The sequence below is a fragment of the Octopus sinensis genome, unplaced genomic scaffold, assembly GCF_006345805.1.
Source record: "Octopus sinensis unplaced genomic scaffold, ASM634580v1 Contig19888, whole genome shotgun sequence".
NCBI lineage: Eukaryota > Metazoa > Mollusca > Cephalopoda > Octopoda > Octopodidae > Octopus > Octopus sinensis.
This window is the reverse complement of record NW_021836704.1, coordinates 7,309-22,500: the sequence shown is the minus strand read 5'-3', so window position 1 is coordinate 22,500 and position 15,192 is coordinate 7,309. Positions and strand designations below refer to the sequence as shown.

The 15,192-nt window shown below is 37.9% G+C and overlaps 1 protein-coding gene across 2 annotated transcripts in view; it reads left to right on the top strand.

Moving 5' to 3' along the window:
- Positions 1-9,023, top strand: part of LOC115232192 (transforming growth factor-beta-induced protein ig-h3-like) — a 9,384-nt gene extending 361 nt beyond the window's left edge. Inside the window, exons 2-9 of one of the 2 annotated variants that reach the window (XM_029802036.2) lie at positions 1,237-1,380; positions 1,997-2,209; positions 3,469-3,605; positions 4,132-4,305; positions 5,419-5,517; positions 6,418-6,567; positions 7,049-7,127; positions 8,828-9,023. In XM_029802036.2, coding sequence (XP_029657896.2) covers positions 2,137-2,209; positions 3,469-3,605; positions 4,132-4,305; positions 5,419-5,517; positions 6,418-6,567; positions 7,049-7,127; positions 8,828-9,000 — 885 coding nt within the window. In that variant the 5' untranslated portion in view covers positions 1,237-1,380; positions 1,997-2,136 and the 3' untranslated portion in view covers positions 9,001-9,023. Of the gene's footprint in view, positions 1-1,236; positions 1,381-1,996; positions 2,210-3,468; positions 3,610-4,131; positions 4,306-5,418; positions 5,518-6,417; positions 6,568-7,048; positions 7,128-8,827 lie in introns of both variants that reach the window. The other variant, XM_029802035.2, reaches the window with a different exon arrangement.
- The last annotated feature ends 6,169 nt before the right edge of the window (positions 9,024-15,192 follow it).

Sequence of the window (15,192 nt, the reverse complement as noted above, 5' to 3'; positions counted from 1 at the left end):
CGAGACATAGTTTTCAAATAAGGGGTGTCTCTACAAAGAAAGACTGTATGATAGAATTATAGTCTCGGAATTCTTGTTGTAAGAATTCTTGTTCAACTAGTTCACTTTGTAACAAGAAAAATATACTTCCATGACTGAATTTTGAAGTCATCTTTGATTATTTTATTCAATGTATTACCGACTTGTTTGGAGGGATATAATATTTCTCAGACAAACCTAGTTGGCATCAGTTTTGACCGTTGCGATACTGTGGTGCCTTTTAATTTACTGACCATGCGTTTTGAAAGTTGACTCTTTCAGAGTTCAAACCACATAATATACATTTTTATCATAGATAATATATGATTTATCATGCAACAGAAGTTTACCCTTAAACATCACCTTGTGTACACTTTAAACAGTGTATATCAGACTTTTTTTTATTTTATTTTACTTGGTGCCACACTGGGGATCAAACGAAATAATTCTGTTGCAGTTCCTATAGAAAATAAAATATTACCACCAGATTTTTGTATGCATGTCTTTTAAAAACTATGTCTTAAAGTTGGGAATTTATAAATGATATAGATTTCGTCAAATGTGAACAAACATAAGTTTGTTTTTGAAGCGTTGAAATATATTGTAGAACAAGAAGAAAGATATATTTTTCAACACGTAAATACTGAGCAGTTTATATAAAGGATACAATCGTTTTAAGAGCAGAAACATTTGCCGGCAAATTTTTCTACCCCTTACGACTACCCTTCCAAAGATCTCATATTCCAAAGATCTCATATTCCAAAGATCTCATATAATGATCTCATATTATGATAAACAGTACATGACCTTACAGGTGGGGGCCCTGTTAGAATTTTCTTCTGGTCGAGTAGCCCATCCTGTTCAAAAGGTCCCTGAATAAGGATTGTTTAAGGATGTTGAACGAAACACCCATGTTGCCAAAGATGAATTATCCAAGCCTCCAAGAATTCCTTTCAACACACAGCTATGATGCTCCCCCACTACTTCTGCTCGCGATCACTAAACAAGTTAAAGTCAAACAACTGACCAGAAAATCTGTGGTATTGAGCAGAATATTTGCTGTAGCCCATCTTTTATACCAAAATTATTATTATTATTATTATTATTATTATTATTATTATTATTATTATTATTATTATTATTATTATTATTATTATTATCATCATCATTATTATTATTATCATTATTATTATTATTATTGTTGTTGTTGTTATTTAGTCATCGAAAAAGCTGGTTTGTCTACCATGCTAGACAACGATGGACATATGACTGTTTTTCGCACCAACTAATTCGGCTTCTCTCAAGACTTGAGAAGCGACTTTTACAAGAACCTGCTGCAAGGAGGAGACGACTGTGCGAATGGTGAGTAGGCCTTACCACATCGCGCATTATTTATGTATTATATATATAGATATATATATATATATATATATATATATATATATATATATATATATATATATATATATATATATATATATATATATATATATATATAATATATATATGTATGTATGTATGTTGATGTATGTATGTGTATGTATGTGTGTGTATGCATTGACCTTTACGGTATAAAAAATAAGTTATATATACCAGCGGTGGTGCCCCAGCATGGCCGCAGCCTTCAGGCTAAAACATTTTTAAGGATTTAAGGATGCATACCATACATACACACAGACACACACACACACACACATATATATATATAAATGTGTGCATGTGCTTTTGTATGTGTGTACGTGTGTGTGTATGTGTGCGTGTGTATGTGTGTGTATCAATGAATATATTGCATGAAGTGTCTCAAAAGGGGAAGAAACCGTTGCATCAAAACTACCCCCATTCTGTATGTTACATTTGATCTTTAACTCCAATCCCTACCCCGACCGTACTTTTTATTATTTCTTGTCCACCCAGAAACTCTCCACTTTTCTTGGCTTCCAGGTTTTAAAACCATATTCTTTTGCCTTCTATGTTCCAGTTATTATCAAGAACCATATTTTAGGAAACGTCATTTGTACGGCACCAATCGTAGGAAACGTTCGTACGCCAAACATTCTTAAAGAACATTTGCAGCTGAGCAGAGACGAAGCCGGAAAACTGTTTGTTAACAATGCTCAGATGGTTGTCCGCGATGTTCTTACTACCAACGGTGTTATCCATATTATTGATGAAGTCTTAGTTCCAGAGAGTGGTAAGTCCTACTAATCTCTAATCATCTCTCTTTTTTTATGAATGAAAATTGAGCTCCTAACAAAACGAGGCCAGCACGGTCCTATTAATTGATTCCCACAAGACGGCGAGCTGTCAGAAACGTTAGCACGCCGGGCGAAATGCTTAGCGGTATTTCGGCCGTCGCTATGTTCTGAGTGCAAATTCCACCGAGGTCGACTTTGCCTTTCGTCCTTTCGAGGTCGATAAATTAAGTACCAGTTACGCACTGGGGTTGATGTAATCGACTTAATCCGTTTGCCTGTCTTTGTTTGCCCCTTCTGTGTTTAGCCCCTTGTGGGTAATAAAGAAATAGGTATTTCGTCTGCCGCTACGTTCTGAGTTCAAATTCCGCCGAGGTCGAATTTGCCTTTCATCCTTTCGGGGTCGATAAAGTAAATATCAATTGCGTACTGGGGTCGATCTAATCGAATGGCGCGGCGCCCCTCCCCTAAAATTTCAAGCTTTGTGCCCAGAGTAGAAAAGAATCCCCACCCAACAGCCTCTAAACCTTTTTTATTTCGGTGTTCTTTTCTATTGAAGAGCGTAAGCTCGAAACGTAAAAGACTTTCCCGAGCGTTATACTAATACATCTGTTTGTTGTTTACACACCCGTCTTCGTTTTTTGTTTGTTTTGTTTATTGGAAATTCGAACTACATATGTATACACGCATACGCGCACACACACATACACACATACACACACATGTATATCGGATACGAAGACAGAAAAACATATGCACACACACATACACACTCTTATATGTGTGTATATATATATGTGTATGTATGTATATGTATATATGTGTATGTATGTTATATATATATATATGTGTGTGTGTGTGTGTGTGTGTATGTATATATGTATGTATGTATATATATATATATATAATACAGATTGATAGATATACATACATAAATATATATATATATATACGACGGGCTTCCTTCAGTTTCCGTTTACGGAACCCACTTATAAGGCTGTGGTCGGCCGGAGGGTATAGTAGAACTCACTTGCCCTTGGTGTCAAGCAATGGAACTGAATTCAGAACCACGTGGTTGGGAAGAAAGCTTCCCTCCATATAACCACGCCTGTACCTGTTGAACAATATTAAACCAAGCTAAACGTAGGCATCAGAGAATCGACCGCAACATCAGCAATGACAACACACTAATAAATACAACTTAAATAATATGAAGTAACTAAGACAATGTTCCTTTTTTTTTTCTTTGTTCCAACAGCCAAGAATTTCCTGGACATTGCCAAAAGTAAGAACGCCGATATCTTCGCAAACCTGTTTCGCGACAAAGAATTAACGAAATATTTCTCGCAACTCAAGAATATAACAGTTTACCTACCAACTAATGAAGCAATGAAGGTAAGTAGAAAAGACCAAATTTTACACACACACACACACACACACACACACGTTCATACATGCATGCATACATACACACATGTGTGTGTGTGTAAGCCGTTTATCTATGAATTTAATATTCATTTATCCTTGTATATAAATGTGTGTGTGTGTGTGTGTATGTGTGTGTACATACGTATGTATATATATATAGTTGTATGTCTGAATATACTAATATATGTATGTATATACAATATGTATATATACATATACGCACACATATATATGTATGCATGTATGTACGTATGAATATGCATACGTATATATATGTATATAAATATGTATATATGTAAGTATATAATGTGTGCATATACATATATATAAAGAGAGGGAGAGGGGAGAGAGAGAGAGAGAGAGAGAGAGAGAGATGTCTTATATGTTCGTCTCTTTTCAACTTCTTAAGATTTTGGCGGTGACGTCGCTAATATTTTGTTACATTCTTAGAGATCTTGGACCCTGTTTCAACAACCCTTAATTCTATTCTCAGGTAGTGGATGCCCTGTACAAAAATGCCGACGTGAAAAATAACGAAGCTTTGATGGAAATTTTGAAGTACCACTTTGCGAAAGGTGTCCACAGCTGGTCGAGAATGTACAACAACATGGAGTTAGACACACTGAACAACGATGGCAAAAAACTTCGCATCAATGAATACGTCAGGGTGAGTTAATTCGCGAATCATTTTTATTATTATTATTATTATTATTATTATTATTATTATTATTATTATTATTATTATTAAGGTGGCGGGCTGGCAGAATCGTTAGCACGCCGGGCTATAATGCTTAGCGGTATTTCGTCGCTGCCGCTACGTACTGAGTTCAAATTCCGCCGAGGTCGACTTCGCCTTTCATCCTTTCGGGGTCAATTAAATAAGTACCAGTTATACACTGGGGTCGATATAATCGACTTAATCCGTTTGTCTGTCGTTGTTTGTCCTTTCTGTGTTTAGCCCCTTGTGGTTAGTAAAGAAATAGGTATTTCGTCTGCCGCTACGTTCTGAGTTCAAATTACACAGAGTTCGACTTTGCCTTTCATCCTTTCGGGGTCGATAAATTAAGTACCAATTACATACATACTTGGGTTAATGTAATTGACTAATTCCTTTTCCCAAGTTTCAGGCATTGTGTCTATAGTAGAAAGGATTATTATTATTATTATTATTATTATTATTATTATTATTATTATTATTATTATTATTATTATTATTATTATTATTATTATTATTATTATTATTATTATTATTATTATCATTGCTATTATTTAGGCGGTGAGCTGGCAGAATCGTTAGCGCGCCGGGCAAAATGCTTAGAGGCATTTCGTCTGTCGTTACGTTCTGCGTTCAAATTACACCGAGGTTTACTTTGCCTTTCATCCTTTCTGGGTCGATAAATTAAGAACCAGTTGAGATCGGGCGATCTTCCAGCGCAAATCAATCAATGCTGTTGACTGTATTTTACATTAAGCTATTGCTTTATAAGATTTATTTAGAGTTGCCCCTCTTGAGTATTTCTCATTGATAAAAGCCAACTAGCTTGCAATATCGATGTCTGGGAATCCTGGCAGATGGCGACACTGAACAAATAGGGTGTTTTCACAGGTTTTTACCACCAGAGAAATATCTTTCCTAACATAGCTGCAGTAGATATGCCTTTTAACAGTTGAAATATGTCAAGCATATTTTAACTAACGTAAATTTTGCTTATACCTAAACACTGCTTGGCGCTAATATTGCGTTATTTATATATATTGGTCGTTTGTATTTCTACACCAGTTTTCCTTCAATACCAAATGGACTCACACTGTGCAGTGCGTCAGAACTTTGACCGGTCCAATCCGAACATGCAATGGAATCGTTTATCTAATTGAAAAGGTAAATGCTGTTCAGACCAAGTTTTGTTTCATTTCTCTCTTCACACCTTTCTTACTTTGCTTCATTCATAACTATCTATCTATTTCTCTGTTGCTCTGTCTGTCTCTCTCCTCCCTCACTTTCTGTCTGTCTGTCTCGCTCCCTCTTTGTCTGTCTGGCTGTCTGTTTCTCTCTCTCTCCTCTCTCTCTCTCTCTCTGACTGTCGCTCCCTTTATCTATCTATCTATCTATCTATCTATCTATCTATCTATCTATCTATCTATCTATCTATCTATCTATCTATCTATCTATCTACCTATTTATCTATCTATCTATCTATCTATCTATCTATCTATCTATCTATCTATCTATCTATCTATCTATCTATCTATCTATCTATCTATCTGTTTCTCTCTCTCTCTCTCTCTCACACACACACGCAAACAAACATACTCTATCCTCTGTCTCTGATTCTCCCTCTCTCTATCTGTTTATCACTCTCTTTCCCTCCCTCTTCGATTATTTCCTCCTCACTCTCTCTCCCCTATCTATCTATATATCTATCTATCTATCTATCTGTCTATCTATCTATCTATCTATCTATCTATCTATCTATCTATCTATCTGTCTGTCTATCTATCTATCTATCTATCTATCTATCTATCTATCTATCTATCTATCTATCTATCTATCTATCTATCTATCTATCTTCTATCTATCTATCTGTTTCTCTCTCTCTCTCTCCTCCCTCACTTTCTGTCTGTCTGTCTCGCTCCCTCTTTGTCTGTCTGGCTGTCTGTTTCTCTCTCTCTCTCTCTCTCTCTCTCTCAGTCTCTCTCTCTCCCTCTCTCCTTCGGTCCATCTATTTTTTGTAGTGTCACATGGTTTCATGTCAAAAATAATTACTCCTCTCATTTTCAGATGTTGACTCCACCTGAAAATGATGTGATGACCATCCTGAGAAAAGACTCACGTCTGACAACATTTGTCAACGCTCTCAACAAAACTGGTCTGATTAATCAAATCCAGAACAAAACCGAAGCTTTCACTATCTTTGCCCCGACCAATGATGTAAGTAAACAAGGATTATAATGTTCGTAAACGTACAAAAGAAGAGCGAGAAAGGGAATGGGTAGTCAGGTGGGTTGCGTTGCTTAATTCAAGTTTTAACGCATGATTCAATTCAAACGCTAAACGACGTAGCATCAAAGAAGTCTCCGATATTCTGCTATTGACGTAATGAAGCCAAAAACCAATTATCTCCGAAACTCTTCGTAGAAACTTGACCCAGTGCTGAAGGTCCAATATTTCGTATATTAATATGTCTATGTAAAGAATGCAATCAAAGATACTAAAATGGGTAATGAGTGTATATACATATTTCAGGAATTATTGCTCCTTCCTCAGTATCCAACTCATTAATCATTCACGAACACATTGCTTAGATGGCTACTAAATACAGCGGTGTTGTGTGTGTGTGTGTGTGTGTGTGTGCAACGGTGTTTCTAACGTACCTTCATGTAATTAATACAATAAAATTCTACATTGCCAGGCTTTCAACAAGTTAAATGCTCGACAAAGGGAACAAGTGGAGTCCAACCCTTCAATTCTGTCGGCGTATATATATGACAGTAAGTATCGTTTCTTCAACTCTATTGCCTGACATGACTTATCTCTCTATGAATATGTGTATGTGTTTAGGTATGTATGTATGTATGTTATGTATGTATGTATGTATGTATTGTATGTATGTATGTATGTATGTATGCGCGCATTTATGTATGAATGTATGTATGTATATTTGAATGAATGTATGTATGTGTGTATGTATGAATGTATGCATGCATGCATGTATGCATGTACGTACATATGTGTGTGTATGTGTGTGTATTATGTATGTATGCATGTATGCATGCATATATGTGTGTATGTATGAATGTATGTGTGTATGTATGAATGAATGTATGTTTGTATGAATGAATGTATGTATGTCTGTACGTATGTATGTATGTATGTATGTATGTATGTATGTATGTATGTATGTATGTGTGTATGTATGTATGTATGTATGTATATATGTATGTATATGCGTGCATGCGTGTATGAATGTGTTCATGTAGGTGTATATGTTCGCCATAAAAATCACCACAACATCCGTGACTGAAACTCGATGTTCCACGCACACACACACACACATATATATGTATATATACACACATACGTACATACACATATATGCACACCACAGACATCACACACACACACACACACACACACACGCATGTTTGTATACATGCAAAGATATATACACACATGCATACAGATACACGTTATATACTGTATATATCTAATTATATAAGTGTTTGCCAGCGTATGTGTACGCGTGTTCGTGTGTGTGTTGTGAGGGAGAGGGAGAGAGAGAGAGAAAGTGTGAGGGCGGAGAGAGAGAGAGAGAGAGATAAAGAGTGAAGGCGGAGAGAGAGTGAGAGAGAGAGAGAAAGTGTGAGGGCGGAGAGAGAGAGATAGAGAGAGAGATAGAGAGAGAAAGTGTCAGGGCGGAGAGAGATAGATAGAGATAAGAGAGAGAGAAAGTGTGAGGGCGGAGAGAGAGAGAGAGAGAGAGAGAGAGAGAGAGAGAGAGAGAGAAAGTGTGAGGGCGGAAAGCGGTAATGTGATTATATCCCTTTTAAAAAAATTCATTGAACTATAGTTTACTAGCGTCAAGGGAAACTACTCTCAATTAAAATAAATTAGTACTGTTTGAATTACTTCCCTTTGAACATGTTGCTGATCGCACTCACAATCTAAGGATTCCCTTTTGCGTCTTGTGACACATCGTTTCTCTCTCTCCGTCTATCTCACCCCCCTCTCTCTCCCTCTCTCTCCCCTCTCTAACTCTCCTCTCTCTCACCCTATCTCTCCCTCTCTCACCCCTCTCTCTCCCTCTCTCACCCCTCTCTCTCCCTCTCTCACCCCTCTCTCTTTCACTCTTCCCCTCTTCCAGTCTCTCCCTCCCTCTCTTTCACTCTCCTCCTCACTCTTTAAATTTACCCCTCTCGCTTTCACTCTCTCTCCTCTCTCTATCTTTCACTCTCCCTCTCTCTCTCTTGACTTAAATCCATTTTTACTTTTCATCTCTTCACAGCTTTTCTTTCTTAAACACACAACACAAATACACACGCACACGCTTACTCTCTTCCTCTCTCTCTCTTTCTGACACACTCCCTCGCTCATTTTCCCTCTCACAAAAACAACAAACCCCCACTCTTTTTTCCAGCTTCACTCACCACACTCTCACTCTCACTCTCTCTCTGTTTCTCTCCTCCAACAGCTTCCGTCTGCTGCTCCAGCCTGGAAGGTAGCGGCTTCCGTTTCCGCGGAGGACACATCATATCCTGCGACAACATGGCAACCGACGGTGTGGTCCACATCGTCGACAGAATCAGCGTCAGGAAGCGACACTCCTGGTGGCACAGATTCTTCTCCTTCGACAACATCTTCTAAACAAAAACAACATCGCAGAAAAATATAAACGCACGAACAGACGTGAACACATATACACACATGCTTCCTTTTGTAGTCACGAACAGAGTTTGATCGACTGACACACAGACAGACAGATAGACAGACAGACAGACAGAGAGACAAACAGATAGATACAATGAATATACATATATACATACGCAGCACACACACATACACACATATATATGTATATATATATGTGTATGTAATATTATATAATATATATAGATATATTATATATATATATATATAATATATATATATATATATATATATATACACATACATACATATTTACCATACCTATATACCACACGGTACATATATATACATATATATAAATGGTAAAATTTATTAAAAATAATAATGTATACCAGTGGCCAGCGTGGGTAAGAAATGTCCGTCGACCACAAATATTTTTATAATATATACGTGTGTATAAAATTATACTGAAAGGGGAGAACCATGCCGGAAAGAGATGTCAAATCCCCAAACCACGAAGAAAATAAATAAGATTGTTTCTTCGTGGTTTGATGATTTGACATCCCTTTTCAGCATCCCTTTTAGTGTTTCTCCTCTTTGTGTATAATTTTATACACACGCTTATAATTATATGATATATATCTGTATGTATGGGTATACAAATAAACGGGCGTAATAAGTATTCTTATACATGTACTCACTACATGTAGCTGAGGATTCATTCCTCCACCGGAGTGAATAACCAGCTTCGAATGAATACATCTATATACAATATATACACTCAAACATACACACACACACACTCAGAATTTTATACACCTATGAAAACACACGTGCACACCCATTTAGCGTAGTTTAAGGAGAGACGAGTCTACACCTGAAAAAAAACCCCCAAAAAACCCCCCAAAAACAAAAGAAATCACTGAAGCAGATCGCTCCGATGCCAGTTTTGCCTTATTGCGAAGGACTTCTCTAAAGTAGTGTCTTAGATCTTGTTATCAACATTAGATATCAAATGTTCCCTTTTTTCTCGCACATCTCTTCATTCATATATCGTTTGTTTTATTTTTTTTCAAAATTCAATAAAATACTAAATAACTCTACTGTGTATTAAATATTTGCATACTTTATTTGTTGTCATTAATTTTTGTGAATTGGAAATCATTACATAAGTCTGGATGCGAATGTAGGCCGGGCGGTTGCGAATGCGGGTGCGCAGATGAGAACGCAGACCAACGGTTGCGAACACAGGACCGTGGATGCGAACGCAGGACCGCGGATGCGAACGCAGGACCGCGGATGCGAACGCAGGACCGCGGATGCGAACGCAGGACCGCGGATGCGAACGCAGGACCGCGGATGCGAACGCAGGACCGCGGATGCGAACGCAGGACCGTTGTTACTAATGCAGGACCGATGTTGCGAGTGCAGGCCCGCTGCTATGAACGCAGCCCCGCCGTTGCGAGCGTAGGCCCGCTGTCGCGAACCCAGGCCTTCCGTTGCGAATGCAGACCCACGGTTGCGAATGTATGTCCGCGGTTGCGAATCCTAGTAAATGAAAGTGAATGGCATTTTATACAACAGCTTTGGATATTAAACTGTTTGCTTCCCACCCACATGGTTCCGAGTTCAGTCCCACTGCGTGGCACCTTGGGCAAGTGTTTTCTACTTTAACTTCAGGCTGACAAATCCCTTGTGAGTAAATTTGGTAAACAGAAACTGTAAGAAGACCGTCGCGCGCGCGCGCGTTTGTGTTGAAACCGGAACTTTTGCTTTGAAGAACACAACGCTGATGAGAAAGTTTAGTTTGCAAAAGCACCGCTTGGGACTTGGATCTGTGTTTAAGTGACTCATTTGTTTGAGAGAAAAATAAAATTGTAAGAAAATCAACCAATTTTATTAATTACAACAATTATGCAGAAGGTTGTTGATAGCATTGGTCTCGTAGTCACAGACAGACTTTTTGTGCTAAATTTAATGTAATTTTACTCCCATTTATTCAGGTCACTTCGACCCACGATTATTTTCCTTGATACCGGTTCCTTCAGATATTGAGAGACAACCACAAATCACCCGATATATTTTGCATCTGCGGTTCTCAACCATTTCTTTACCTATGGGAATTGTTTGATTTCCATTTGACCTGAATAAATGAGAGTAAAGTTACATTCATTTTAACACCAAAGTCTGTCTGTGATTATGAGATCACTGTTAATAAAAACATTCTGTTTGTTAGGAATTGTATAAAAAACATTGATAAAACATTTCCTGTTTGTAGAAATACCACAGTTTATTTCACATAAACTTTAGCAATAAAATATTATACGGACCCCCAAACGTCATATGAACCCCAGTTGAGACTTGCTGCCCTACATAATTAGCGAAAACATTAAAACCATACTATGTTTATCGTTGAATAAGATATTACGACGTCGCGAAATAATTCAGTAATGAGATTTAATTAGATTAATCTCACCGCGAGTCACAATTATAAAATAACAACACCAAAGCACGTAAATGATTTCTGAGGTGTAGATGTTAGACAAGTGATTTGATCTGCCTCCGAGTGTTGATCTAAAATAAACACAGCATTGGAGACTCGTATTAGTCATTCGAAAAGATACAAAGACTTAAGGCCATGTACGCTTAATATTACTTGGTGTTGAAGTTTTCGTCGTACTGTCTGCCACCTGGTCACTGAAATGCAAAAGAACCGAATACTTGGATAATGTAAACGTCGGATTTACTGTCATATTAAACCACATTTGGGTAATATCAGGGTTTCTACTTTGTAAATACGGTTGGGAATAAAAGAAAGCTACCCTCTGAATCACATCGAAATTAACAGAGTAAAAGTACGAAACGTAGGAAAGGATAGGGGAAAATAATTTGTGGGTGTATTTGCTAGACGGAAACTGAAAGAAGCCGTCTTATACATACATACATACATACATACATACATACATACATACATACATACATACATACATACATACATTTGTGTGTGTGTGTCCTATCTCCTCTGGTGTGTTTAAATCTCCGTAACTTAGCAGTTCGGCAAAAGATTTCGATGGAATAAGTACCAAACTTTGAAACAAATTCCTCCAGAGATCCATTCGGCCGACTAAAATTCTCCAAGACCGCGCCCCATCATGGTCGCAGTTTAATTAAGGATGTATTAACAGTTAACTCGACACATGTAAATCTGAAAGCTATCACTGCCAAGAATTGGTTCCAAATTTTAGCACAAGACCAGCAAGTTCAGGGGTAAGTTGTCTCATATCGACGACCCCAGTACTCAACTGGTACTTATTTTATCGACCCCGAAAACATGAACGGTTAAGTCAACTTCGGCGGAATTTAAACTCAGAATGTAAAGACGGATGAAATACCGCTAAGCATTTCGCCCGGTGTGCTAACCATTCTACCAGTTCACCGCATCGAGGTAAGAAAATATTCACATAAAGCAACGGCGCTAACTGAAACTACGAACCTGCTATCGTGGCCAAGGGAAATAGGCCACGCGCTTTCAGACAAGAAACAACTGTGAATTAAACATGAAATAGGTAGAAAGGTTTGAAATCAAATATTGTAGGCCTCAATGTGTGTTGTAAACACTAGAACTAGAAAACCTGTTTGAAAACAAAGGATTCAACAAGAAATAAATCGCGTGAGTAAATATAAACCAAAATAAGTAAAACACAAAAGAGGACCATAAAAATGTCATTCGTTAAGAGTGTTCTGTAGAAAACATGACTCTCAATTGGAGCTGGATCATAAACATCACGAAGAAAATATTAACACAAAAGGTGAGCGTTAAAGGAATTGAGAAGAGAGGAATTTGAGGAAGGAATCAAATAATCCGAAGTAAAATACTTCGAATACTTACGTTTTGAGACGATAAATGAAAGGGCTATAGGGAATTAAATAAGAAAATAATATGTGTTAAGAATCTACCAATGATATATAAATAGAAAAATGTTTTGAAAGAAATTAGAGGTGGTAGGAAATTGTTGGTCTCAGAATTTAGCACAAGGCCAGAAATTTCGTGGGAGGTGATAAGTCGATTACATCGTCCCCCAATATTCACAACTGGTACTTATTTAATCCATGCGAATGGATGAAAAGCAAAGTCGACCTCAGCGGAATTTGAACTCAGAACAACGTAAAGACGGGTGAAATGCCCCGCTAAGCAATTTGGAATTTCCTCTGTCTCACGTTTTGAGTTCGAATTCAGCTGAGGGTGATCTTGCTTTTTATTCTTTGGTTGTCGTTAAAATAATGGCCCGTTGGACACTGGGCACGATGTTTCAAAATTTGAAACCATTATTGATTTCGAATTTTCACAAAAGGCAGGCAACTTCAGGAGATGGTGTAAGTCGATTATATCGATCTCAGTTCATAACTGGTACTCATTTTGCCGATCCCCGAAAGGATGAAAGGCAAAGTCGACCTCAGTAGAATTTGAATTCTGAACGTAAAGACGAAAAAATACCTATTTCTTTACTACCCACAAGGGGCTAAACACAGAGAGGACAAACAAGGACAGACAAACGGGTTAAGTCGATTATATCGACCCCAGAGCGTAACTGGTACTTATTTAATCAACCCCGAAATGATGAAAGGCAAAGTCTACCTCGGCGGAATTTGAACTCAGAACGTAACGGCAGACGAAATACAGCTACGCATTTTTCCCGGCGTCCTAACGATTCTGCCAGTTCGCCGTCTTATCTGGAGATATATATTAGCCATGAATAAGGTGGCACTTCTAAGAAGCGGATACATAAAAAAATATCACGAATAAATAACAAACAATTTTGTAGATACAAACGAGCGACGAAATTACGTAAACAAATCACTTTGTTATTAAAAGGGGAATATTTTAACGAGACCTCTCGCTTTCTACATCTTTCCTGTCCTACATAAATCTCTTTAAACATGTTAAACAAGACTGATCTTGGATACGGTGTTATGGGAGGACAATTAAGCTTATTTTGTTAATGGATGACCTCAAGTTGTACTCTGCAGTTGACAAACAACTAGAAACATTTCGTACATAGATTGACAAGAGGAATTGATATAAGATTTAGGTTAGAAATGTACGTTAAGGAAAGTGTATACAGAAGAAACTTAATATCATGTTAGATAAATTTACTGTGACAAGAGTGTTTGGTAAATGTGATAAGAGTGTTTGGTAGCTATGATGACCAAACACAAATGGATAAATACTGGGAAATCAATAAAAGTATAGGGAGAGCAACACAGGCAAATGAAAGTTTAAGGAGGAATACTAAAGATGAATTAGATTTAATATTAAAACAGATAAACAGATTGAGGCGCAGCAGTGTGGTAAGTAGGTTGTTTACCAGCCACATGGTTCCAGGTTCAGTTCCACTGCGTGGCACCTTGGGCAAGTGTCTTCTACTATATAGCCTCGGGCCGACCAAGTGAGTGGATTTGGTAGACGGAAACTGAAAAAATCCCGTCGTATATATATGTGTATGTGTTTGTCCTGGGGTCGATTTGCTCGACTAAAGGCGGTGATCCAGCATGGCCGCAGTCAAATGACTGAAATGAATAAAAGAATAATAGCAGGGAAAATATGCCTCCCAGTTGTAAGTTAGGATTTTAAGTGAGCTGGCAGAATCGCTATCACGCCGGATGAAAAGCTTAGCGGCATTTCGTCCGTCTTTACGTTCTGAGTTCAAATTCCGCTGCGTCTATTCTCCCTTTCATCTTTGCGAGATCGATAAAATAAGTATCAGTTGAACACAGGGATTGATGTAATCAGCTAACACTCACCCACCCCACTACCATCACCACCACACCGAAATAGCTTTTTTTTTTGTTTCAGCTCAGAGCTGCGGCCATGCTGATGCACCGCCGTTAAAAAAAAGTTAGTTTACTAGGTTCTACCGAGATATGAACTCGGATCGCTGGATTCAAAATCCAGAGTACTAACCAATACACCATGTGCTGAAAATCTGAAATCAATATTCACAGTTGGGAAGGCCGGGGGGGGGGGAGCGAGCTTGGCAGAATCGTTAGCAAGCTGAGCATTTCGTCTGTCTTAACGTTTTGAGATCAAATGCCGCCGGTGTCGATTTAGCCTTTCATACCTTTCGGGGTCGATAAAATAAGCGCCAGTTTAGCACTTGGAGCGATGTAATCTACTTGCTCCGCCCCCAT